Genomic DNA, 11,578 nt, shown 5'->3' on the forward strand with positions numbered 1-11,578 from the left:
GTCCAACTCATCCAAAACCATCTCAATTGGGTTGAAGTCGGGTGATTGTGGAGGCCAGGTCATCTGATGCAGCATTCCGGCACTCTCCTTCTTGGTCAAATAGCCCTTACACAGCCTGGAGGTGTCCTGTTGAAAAACAAATGATAGTCACACTAAGCACAAACCAGACGGGATGGTGTATCACTCAGAATAATGTGATAGCCATGAAGTATGGCTGGTGGCATTGTCATGCTGGAGGGTCATGTCAGGATGAGCCTGCAGGAAGGGTACCACATGAGGGAGGAGGATGTCTTCCCTGTAACGCACAGAGTTGAGATTGCCTGCAATGACAACAAGCTCAGTCCGATGATGCTGTGACACACCGCCCCAGACCATGACGGACCCTCCACCTCCAAATCGATCCCGCTCCAGAGTACAGGCCTTGGTGTAATGCTCATTCCTTCTACGATAAATCCGACCATCACCCCTGGTGAGACAAAACCAGGACTCATTAGTGAAGAGCACTTTTTGCCAGTCCTGTCTCGTCCAGCGACAGTGGGTTTGTGCACATAGGCAACGTTGTTTCCGGTGATGTCTGGTGAGGACCTGCCTTACAACAGGCCTACAAGCCCTCAGTCCAGCCTCTCTCAGCCTATTGCGGACAGTCTGAGCACTGATGGAGAGACTGTGCCTTCCTGGTGTAACTCGGGCAGTTGTTGTTGCCATCCTGTACCTGTTCCGCAGGTGTGATGTTCAGATGTACCGATCCTGTGCAGGTGTTGTTACACGTGGTCTGCCACAGTGAGGACGATCAGCTGTCCATCCTGTCTCCCTGTAGCGCTGTCTTAGGCATCTCACAGTACAGACATTGCAATTTATTGCCCTGGCCACATCTGCAGTCTGAATGCCTCCTTGCAGCATGCCTAAGTCACGTTCACGTAGATGAGCAGACACCCTAGGCATCTTTCTTTTGGTGTTTTTCAGAGTCAGTAGAAAGGCCTCTTTAGTGTCCTAAGTTTTCATAACTGTGACCTTAATTGCCTACCGTCCGTAAGCTGTTTGTGTCTTAATGACCGTTCCACAGATGCATGTTCATTAATTGTTTATGGTTCATTGAACAAGCATGGGAAACAGTGTTTAAACCCTTTACAATGAAGATCTGTGAAGTCTTCAAGTTAAGTTATTGTTATTGTGAAGTTATTTTGACATTTTGAACAAATTATTTTTGAAAGACTGGGTCCTAATAAAGGGAAGATCCTTTTTTTGCTGAGTTTATGTTTCAGTAAAATTGGATTTTTACCATTTATAGCAATGGTTATCAACTGTACTGCAGGGATGGAACATAAGTCGCAGAAAATTGAGGTTGTGATGGCAGCTGCAGAGAGGTATTTGGGTGTGCGAGACTTGACATCAGAGTTTAATTTTTTTAACCAGGCAAGTCAGTTAAGAACAAATTCTTATTTACAATGATGGCCTACCCTGGCCAAACCCTAACCCGGATAACGCTGGGCTTGTGGTACAGCCTGGAATCAAACCAGGGTCTGTAGTGACACCTCTAGCACTGAGATGCATTGCCTTAGACCACTGCGCCACTCGGGTGGTAGTGGTGTCCCATCCTTTCAGGTTGATGGCCTGAGGTAGGACTAAATATATTTAAATAGTGGAATAATTTTTGTTTGTGTAGTGTAGTGTTAGATGGTAGTGTATTTGTTTATTTATTTATTTTTTCAAGAAAAGTTGTACTCGAGTCTAGTAGGTGGCAGTAATGCAACGTTTGTTGGATGCCAACCGCCGTTAAACCTAATTGAAGAAGAAGAAGAAGAAGAAGAAGAAGAAGAAGTATTAGCAGTAGCAGCTAGGCTTCAGGGAATCACTACATTTCATAGTGAAGGAGGCTTACTGATTTCACATCAAAATGATGACATTTCTACCTAAACTGCTTTTGCTAGTATTACTAGCTTTCCCGGCAACGATTATCATGAAAGGTGAGTCTATCGAACTGGAATTAGGTTGACAAGCTGAATTGAAACAGCCTTGGCTATTACAGCTAACGTTAGCTTTATGGAAGGCCACTATCTGACAGTGTCCCATGCGCATTTTGACATGTGCAAATATTATTTTCTACTAGTACGGCATTGTAGCTACTGTCCTTCTCAAATAATCGTTTTATCGGTTTCGATACCGGATACACGTTTTAGTACCTATTAATTTCAAATGTAATATAATAGATTCTTGCTCAGTCAAAAGTGGAAGCTACGGTATCTACAGTAACTAGACTGACGTGTCCTTACCAGCCAGCTTGCTGCTAGCTGTCATTCATGTAGCCAGCTATCTAGGTTGCTAAATAAGTTGCTAATTTGTATCTACACCATCACCTAATTAAGTTTATTTATGTTGTGCTGATTGTCTGTTTAATCTAGCTAACTATCTGTCCGTGTGCTCTTTGGTGGAATGTGTCTAACTAGTACTACTGGCTAACGTTAGTACTAGTGCTAGCTAGTACTGCTAGTAAACGTTAGTACTAGTGCTAGCTAGTAGTTAACGTTGTCGATAATGAACACAATTAGAAACGCAACATTTTCAAAGATTTCAATGAGTTAGTTTATATAAGGCAAAAAGTCAATTGAAATACATTAATTAGGCCCTAATCTATGGATTTCACATGGGAATACCGATATGCATCCGTTGGTCGCATATACCATTAACAAAAGGGTAGGGAGGGCATGGATCAGAACCAGCCAGTATCTGGTGTGACCACCATTTGCCTCATGCAGCGCGACACATCTCCTTCACTTAGAGTTGATCAGGCTGTTGATTGTGGCCTGTGGAAAGTTGCCCCACTCTTCATTGGCAGTGCTAAGTTACTGGATATTGTTGGGAACTGGAACACGAGTTCTTAAATGTTGATCCAGAGCATCCCAAACATGCTCAATGGATGACATGTTTGAGTATACAGGCCATGGAAGAACTGCAACATTTTCAGCTTCCAGGAATTGTGTACAGATCCTTGCAGCATGGGGTCCTGTGTTATCATGCTGAATAATGAGCTGATGGCGGCAGATGAATGGCATGACAATGGGCCTCAGGATCTCGTCACGGTATCTCTGTGCATTCAAATTGCCATCGATAAAATGCAATTGTTTTCTTGTCCATAGCTTATGCCTGCCCATCCAATAACCATATTGTCACCAACGTTCACATCCGCAAACTGCTTGCCCACACAACACCATACACGTGATCTGCGGTTGTGAGGCCAGTTGGACGTACTACCAAATTATCTTAAACGACGGCTGCGGCATATGGTAGAGAAATTAACATTACGTTACGACATTCCTGCAGTCATCATGCCAATTGCACACTCCCTTAACTTGAGACATCTGTGGCGTTGGGTGACCCAACTGCACATTTTAGTGGCTTTTATTGTCCCTAGCGCAAGGTGCACCTGTGTAATGATTCTGCTGTTTAATGAGCTTCTTGATATGCCACACCTGACAAATGGATGGATTATCTTGGCAAAGGAGAAATGCTCATTAACAGGGATGTAAATCAATTTGTTCACCAAATTTGAGAGAAATTAGCTTTTTCTGCATTTGTTGACAAAAGTGGACCAACACTTTACATGTTGCATTTTATATTTTTGTTCAGTAAATTAATAGTCTGATTTAATCAACAAATACAGTAGTCAGATTAAAAAGATTAAAGGTACAAGACTTTGTACATATCTGGCTATGTTGACAAAATCACTATATATCCCATCGAGCCAAGAGGGGAAAGGCTGCCCGTTTTCACAGTTCCAAGACCAGTAAAAAACGTCCAGCTAACCCTACGCCAATGACGCTAGTGCATCTCCAAACTGAACTTAAGTAGCAATGATATCCTTTGCCACCATTGTCTGACGTTACGACAGATGGCTTGAACCAGTCATGACTATTCCACAGACAAATCATTTAAGTTTCTTTCTAGAAAATGTCTTATTTACATGATTGTATAACTAGCAAAGGAGTTTTGAAGTTGAGGGTGCAGTATTTATGAAGTTTGGCAATGAGGATGAAAAACTAGCATAGTTCAGCTAGTTTATCCAGGGAAATCAAACTCTGACAGAATATAGCTTGGCGCACATGAACACTAGACTAATTCAGGACACCGATTATAGTTTTTATTCCTTGATATCAGGAGCTGCCAGCAAAGTTTTGATTAAATGATTCAGACGGAAACTAATACATCAGATGACAAATATTTGAGAGCGAATCCATATATAAACCCAAAATCAGCTGTATTTGCCAATATTAAAACAACGCTTAAAATGATGTTTGAGTGAACCTGAATCCAAACAATGTATAGTGAAGTCGCTTCTAGACACTGTAGACTCCTCCTCTTCACCATTCTATGCCTAGTCTTCATCTCCTGTCACTCAATTCACATCAAAAACCATGATTTCAACATGGGACAAGCAGCCCTCTATTTTTGTCAAAGCCTGAAAATCGTATCTGTTGTTCTGACATTGTAGCCAGCAGTGTTTTGCTTGAGTGGTTCAACATTAGAAGCTTGCGATATGAGTCGTTTGATAATTCAATGACTTTTGCTAGGCCTAAAACCTGTGACTGTAATGAACACAAGATTTGTTCAACCTCAGTTTTAGTCCCTTGATAAGATATTAGCTATGTAGCTAAACGCCCTTTCTGCAGCTATGGTAGGTGTGGTGATGTGAACATAATAATAGGATTCATTTTGACTCAGTTACTTCTCTAAGTTAGATTTGAGATTTTAAGTCGGATGTATTTCCTTACAATCAATGCAGGGTCATTGGTGGCAGCTCAGGATGCTACTGAGGACGAGGAGGCAGCTGATGAAGATGCTGTGGATGATGACGTGAACGCAGAGGATGAGGATGACGAGGCCGAAGTTGAAGATGATGAAAATACGGAATTGGTAAGAGGTTAGGCTACTTTTGTCTGCCTCCCTAGGCTTTTTTTGTGTAAAAAAAATAAACGCAATGTCTCTTTTGTGTATATTTTAGACGGAAGAAAAAGAGGATGAGGAGGAAGCCGTAGGAGGAGATGTGAAAGCCTCCCCCAATGCTGACACCACCATCCTCTTCGTCAAGGGAGATGGTAGGAGTATGAGCACAGACTAGGGCTCGTCTCAACATATCTGCATGTTGAATTTTGCACATCATTTCCTCATGACTGTTTTGAACTGCTTGTTTTCACAGACTATGACTTGTATTTGTAGATGGATTGACTTAGCTACGATGCTTAGGAGATATGTTTCAACCTCATTTATTGCACATGGCACTGAACAAATGTCTGCTCAATTACTTGAATGAAAAGGAATTCATCTGATTTTGACAAGCCTGTGTGCTTCAAATTCACCTGAAAGCCAACACTCCTACTCTTCTGTTGCACTTTCTCCTGTCTTTTGCCTTCAGACTTCCCAGCTAACGACATTGTGAAGTTCCTGATGGGCTTCACCAACAAAGGCAGCGACAACTTTGTGGTGGAGTCACTGGACGCATCCTTCCGCTACCCGCAGGACTTCCAGTTTTACATCCAGAACTTCACAGCCCTGCAGCTGGGAATAGTGGTGCCTGCCGGGCGCCAGGCCACATTTGAGTACTCCTTCATCCCCGCCGAGCCCATGGGTGGGCGCCCCTTCGGCCTGGTTATCAACCTCAACTACAAGGACAGCAACGTAAGTGGGCCTTGGTTCTTGTCTGTGATTAGTCAGCCATTTTGTGATAGTCTTTTTCACAAATGATTGCCTATCAAGAATGGTCATGGGTGTTGTTTTTCAGTTTCCTTTTTTCTTGGCAAGTGTTGAGATATAACAACTTATAGCTGTGAAGCTTCTTTCATTCATTTTATATAGTGGTGTGTGGCTGAAGTCTTTCCTTTGCTTGTGCGGTTGCACTTTCATATGAAATGGGGAAAGATGAATGATAGTTCACTAGCTGGAGGTGAAATCTGAGCCTCTCCCTTGCGCCTCTCTCAGGGTAACTTGTTCCAGGATGCTGTGTTCAACCAGACTGTGACCATCACAGAGAGAGAGGACGGACTGGACGGAGAGACGTAAGTGAGACTAGATGGGCTAGGCCTGTGTTGGAAGACGTTCAGAAGGGCTAAATGAAACCACTCTATTGGGGATGGCTGCCAAACAAACAGCCGCCACACCAGGTGTCTTAACTCCTCTCTGTTTTCTGTATCTCTAGGATCTTCATGTATGTGTTCCTGTCTGGTTTGGGTCTGCTGGTGGTGGTAGGCCTTCATCAGCTGCTAGAGTCCAGAAAGGTAAAGCTACAAAGCCGACGCCACTGAATGCAGAAGAATAATTAATTAAAGCCGCACTATGTAACTTTTTGGGTGACCTGACCAAATTCAGATAGAAATTAGTTGTAGTTCTGTCATTCTCATTGAAAGCAGGTCTAAGAAGCGGTAGATCTGTTGTATGTGCACTTTTTCTATGCTTCCCATTCTTAAGTTTTGTTTTTGCGTCAGTTTTCAGTTCTGTCATTCTCATTGAAAGCAGGTCTAAGAAGCGGTAGATCTGTTGTATGAGCACTTTTTCTATGCTTCCCATTCTTAAGTTTTGTTTTTGCGTCAGTTTTCAGTTTTGAACACCAGCTGAAAATACAATCTTTTTGGTTATGGACAATGTATTTCACATCAGTTTAGATGGTACAATGATTCTCAACACTACTGCTACTTGCTTTTATTTGTCACAAACTGAAATTACGTGAACTGTTAGAATTTTAGCAACCAGGAAGTGGCTGAGCGATTTCTGCGTAGTGCACCTTTTAAGCATATTTTTCCTTTGTTTATGTGTGTGCTTTCCTCGTTTTTTCGAGAGGGATACGAAGACCGAAAGATATGTACTTTCGGTAGCTTTGCTGAAGCAATGCACCATGATGAGATTTCCATAGAATGTTGGTAGATGAGCAGTCCAGAGAGAAAGGAATTAGGAGATGCCTCTTCACATTCAACAATGGGATTCTCCCAGTTCAGATGATTGTCAGTTGATGAGTCAATGTCCTTTTTTCAGGTTGAACACAGTGAGAGTCAGAAAAGGATTCAAGCTAGTACCACTACTTTTCTGAGGAACATGGAGGTAGACAGGGAAAGAGGCGGGTTCAGTTTCAGCTATTTCGTTGAAAAGCAAGAATGAGGGCAAAATGGGTGTATGCTCTACTACTACTACTACAACTACAACTACAACAACATGAATAAAAGGCCTAGGGGAGAAAAGGCCATGTGTGTGGAAGATGGGTTTTGGGGATTGTGTTTTGAGAAAGTTCAAGTGTCTAACCCACACTAGAACATTTTAGAAGACTGAGGGGGATAAAGAGTTAATAGTTTGCAAGACAATTTTAGGGTTTTGTTTATGTAGAAGTCTAGTGAAAGTATAAGTTTCGTGGCTTCCTCAACGGTTCAGTCACTCTTGTGTTCTCCCCCACCCCGTGCAGAGGAGGCGGCCAGCTGCCAAGGTGGAGATGGGCACTTCTAGCCACAACGATGTGGACATGAGCTGGATTCCCCAGGAGACCCTTAACCAGATCAGTAAGTTCCCACCTCACCACTCACTCATCCAACATTATGCTAGCTAGTAGCCACAGGGGAACTAACTGTTTTATGCTAGCCATTAGCCACAGGACATTATGCTAGCTAGTAGCCACAGGGGAGCTAGCTGTTCATGCTAGTCATTAGCCACCGGGGTGCCAGCACCTTCAACAGCTGAACCTAGGTTACTAACAGTGTAAAGTGAAATATATGGTTATATCTTAGATTGGGCTGCATAAGTGCATGGGATTTTTTATGACACAAGCTACAATATGTCATAGAAAATTGCAAGATTACGTTATAATGCTTGTAAGATTATGTTATAATGCTTGTATTACATTATAATAGTTGTTTTATTCGATAGAATAGATATAACTATTGTGTGTGTGTTCCACTGAGGATGGGCCTCTATGAGATAGCACTGACCGAGGAGATTTATGCTGTCTTTGGGTGATAAAACCTAAAGAGCATTCCAGATTGGATGAGGTAATGGTGCTGTGCTATGAAGTACCAGGAACGAGATTAGAACCTTGTCTTATGGACCAAACTGAGCGATAATTTATAGCGAATGTTATCTGGCTAAGGGATACTCCTTTCTCAATTATAAAGGCCCTTTGTGAAGAGTTCCTAAGATCTGTGGTTTGTCATGTAGGTTGAGAGGGGTGTATCTTGGCTATAAAAGATCTTTGAAATTTTCTGTAGTCACTCCCAATGGTTCATTAGAAATGGTGCATCATTGAAAGTCAAATTGCTATTGCAAAGCTCTTATTATTAAAGCTGTAGTTTAAGTTTAACTCTGACTGGTGTGTGAAGTTTAACTCTCCTCATTTGGTAATGCAGAAACATGCCACCACAAGTGTCAAATGAAAAGCTTTTAAGAGGACTGAAGTGTAAGCACATCCTAGCTGCTATGCCCCGTCCTTGCTGTGGTCCTCTTTCTATAGCCTACATGCTCCTCTATTGTGCAATCCCCTCTAGTTCACCAACTGCTGTCAGCTTTGTAACGTTGCAATGTTTCCATAGATGCCTGTTGTCAACTTTGGGGAATTTTAACTTTTCTAGAATTCTCTCTGTTGGGCTGGTGTTTCAAAACTACCTGTTCTCTCTCTGGGCATGGGTTCATTCTCTTTTCTCTCTCTCCCTCTTTCCTTGTGTCTTCAGTGCAGAGTCGGCGAGGTGAGGCTTCCCTTTCTCTCAGGAGTGAGCGTTAGTAGTTTAGCTAAATGTTAAGTTTGCTCTAGTTGTAGTACTAAAGAACGCATCTATTTGACTCAACGGTGAATTCAATTAGCATATTCAGAAGCACTGATATCTCAATCATTGATTCATCTTAGTCTCTGTTGTAGCATCTATGGTCAATCAATTGGCTATGGTCACTGACATCAGTCCATAGAGACACTCCTCATAGGTCTGAAAGGGTCAATTTGATATAGACCTAATCACCATATTTGCCTATGTGGAGTTTCTACCATAACTCATCCAATTCTTACAGATCTACAAGCTGCGGCTAGGTGTTGATTTTAGACTGTGCCTATGCAAAAATAATATGATCCAAAGAGTGACATCTAAAAAGGACACCACCTGCAAACCTTCCCTAAACCTCTCCTGTCGTTTCCCCAGACAAGGCTTCCCCCAGACGATCTCCCCGCAAGCGGACACAGAAGCGCTCTGCTGGTTCGGACGAGTGATGGGCTCCCACTGCCCAGTTCTGCCAGTCGCGCCTGATGCAGCCATAGCGCCAACCTTGTCAGCTGGGGAGAGGCAATAGCCTTCTCTCACCACAAAATCTCTTCACACGAGGCCGGTTTCTACCGCTAAACTAGACGATAAATACCAAACGGACCCATTTTATTTTATTTTGTCGAGGAGTTATTATCACAGGTATTGTGATGAAGAAATGGTTAATTCATTTTGAGTAAGTTTTTGTGAAGATTAAAGCCCTGAAAGATGGAGATAGGAGGGGGGGATATTAGAGCTAGGTAAATGATAGTGGGGGATGATACACTTCATGTTTTTTTTTCTTTTAGGTAATTTTTGGTTGCGATTGCCTTTCATGTATTTACCTGTGGATTTCTTTTTGAGGCAGAATAGTGATTGTTGTTTTTGGTATCCCGGAGAGCCATGATTACACACACCATGTCTGTAAAAAAAAAATATATATATATAATGTTTTGCACTGGTTAATATCTACACATTTGTGTTTCTGTCACATTGTTCTCTGCTGCTTCGTGGCACAGAGGATGGCTGGCTTCGAATCTTGTCATTTGAAGTGCACTGCAATGTTCGGCCATCTTTCACAGCTTGGATGATTCGGTGAAGACATGAGGACATGGTAAACAGTCTTCTTTTGTCCTCAATGTGCCTGTAAAAAAATATATATACACGTTTTGTGTAATTTACTGTAAATTTGCATTCTTTATTCCAAGGCTCGATTTATTTAATCTAAACCTATGAATTCAGTATTTAATTTTAAATCTGAGGATCTGAATACAGCACTGGTGTGTGTGTGTGTATACACTGATGAGTGCCCTGCAATGCTAATTTAGTTTCTTGACTTGTCTGTGTTTTACAGGGACAGTACATTTACTACTGTACCACAAGCCCCCCCATTTCATAAACTTCTGAGAGGGGCTTTGGACTAACTGTTTGGCACTGACTGTCAAATTTGTGAAAACAAATGTTCGCTATTAAATCTTCCATTTTCCCCCCCCAACCATCTTTCTGTTGTGTGATTCATGGAGCTTTTTATTTACCATTTGAGAACAGATGGATCCCAAATAAAAAATGGCCCCCTCTGTATATGAACTTGTAATGAAAACATATTGTAGCAAAAAAAAACATTTTTAAGCCACAGTATGAAAGTGTTTATTTTGGACACTGGTGCAGCATGATGTAGAAAACAGAAAATTAAAGTGGAGATGTATGTGTTTTGTCTTTATTTACTGCAGTGTGAACTAATACATATTTTGTCTTCACTCTTGCTGAAAACTCAATGAATTCATTAAGTAATTGATTAGTGTATAAGGGGTAGAGCAATAACCGCACAGCCCGGGATTCAAACAAACAGCACTGTGCAGAAATTGCATTTAGTCGAACATAACCTTTTTAGAAGTCAAATGCAATGCGATGTCTGTGCATTGTAGTTTGTTTGAACCCTGGGCCTGTATCTACAAAGCATCTCAGAGTAGGAGTACTGATCTGGGATCTGACCAGATAATCTTATTCATTATTATCCTTAGCGATACACTACATGACCAAAAGTATGTGGACGCCTTCTTGTCGAACATCTCATTCCAAAATCATGGGCATTAATATGGAGTTGGTCGCCTCTTTACTGCTAAAACAGCCTCCACTCTTCTGGGAAGGCTTTCCACTAGATGTTGGAACATTGTTGAGGGGCCTTACGTCCATTCAGCCACGAGTGTTAGTGAGGTCGGGCACTGATGTTGGTGTGCCAATTCATCACAAAGGTGTTCGATGGGGTTGAAGTCAGGGCCAGTTAAGTTCTTCCACACCAATCTCGATAAACCATTACTATTGAAAGTCAACTTATGCATAGTGCCAACTGTGAAGTTTGGTGGAGGAGGAATAATGGTCTGGGGCTGTTTTTCATGGTTCAGACTAGGCCCCTCTGTTCCAGTGAAGGGAAATATTAACACTACAACATGAAATTACATTTTAGACAATTCTGTGCTTCCAAGTTTGTGGAAGGCCTTTTCCTGTTTCGGCATGTCTATGTGCACAAAGTGAGGTCCATAGAGAAATGATTTGTTGAGATCAGTGTGGGAGAACTTGACTGGCCTGCACATAGTCCTGAACTCAACCCCATCAAACACCTTTGGGATATATTAGCACGCCAACTGCTAACCAGGCCTCTTGTGGCTGAATGGAAGCAAGTCCCCACAGCAATGTTCCAACATCTAGTGGAAAGCGTTCCCAGAAGATTGGAGGCTGTTATGGCAGCAAAGGGGGGGACCAACTCCATATTAATACCCATGTTTTTGGAATGAGATGTTTGATAAGCAGGTGTCCACATACTTTTGGTC

General features: G+C 42.0%; 1 protein-coding gene across 2 annotated transcripts; it reads left to right on the forward strand.

Moving 5' to 3' along the window:
* The first annotated feature begins 1,777 nt into the window (after positions 1 to 1,777).
* LOC129823106 (translocon-associated protein subunit alpha-like) lies at positions 1,778 to 10,459 on the forward strand. 2 transcript variants are annotated; one of them, XM_055881865.1, is made up of 9 exons: positions 1,778 to 1,964; positions 4,778 to 4,908; positions 4,997 to 5,090; positions 5,408 to 5,670; positions 5,971 to 6,047; positions 6,188 to 6,266; positions 7,439 to 7,532; positions 8,694 to 8,708; positions 9,153 to 10,459. In XM_055881865.1, the coding sequence occupies exons 1-9, from the start codon at positions 1,895 to 1,897 to the stop codon at positions 9,218 to 9,220; spliced, it is 891 nt and encodes a 296-aa protein (XP_055737840.1). In that variant the 5' UTR covers positions 1,778 to 1,894; the 3' UTR covers positions 9,221 to 10,459. The 2 variants fall into 2 exon arrangements, with proteins under 2 accessions (XP_055737840.1, XP_055737841.1); XM_055881866.1 differs by lacking the exon at positions 8,694 to 8,708 and having other exon boundaries at positions 1,779 to 1,964.
* The last annotated feature ends 1,119 nt before the right edge of the window (positions 10,460 to 11,578 follow it).

The sequence above is a fragment of the Salvelinus fontinalis genome, chromosome 25 (genome assembly GCF_029448725.1).
Source record: "Salvelinus fontinalis isolate EN_2023a chromosome 25, ASM2944872v1, whole genome shotgun sequence".
Taxonomy (NCBI): Eukaryota; Metazoa; Chordata; class Actinopteri; order Salmoniformes; family Salmonidae; genus Salvelinus; species Salvelinus fontinalis.

Excerpts from the sequence above, each read along its gene's own strand:
- LOC129823106 (XM_055881865.1), top strand. The coding sequence starts at position 1,895 with ATGATGACATTTCTACCTAAACTGCTTTTGCTAGTATTACTAGCTTTC. Across the intron at positions 1,965-4,777 it reads GGCAACGATTATCATGAAAG|GGTCATTGGTGGCAGCTCAG; the intron begins GTGAGTCTATCG and ends CAATCAATGCAG. Across the intron at positions 5,091-5,407 it reads CCTCTTCGTCAAGGGAGATG|ACTTCCCAGCTAACGACATT; the intron begins GTAGGAGTATGA and ends TTTTGCCTTCAG.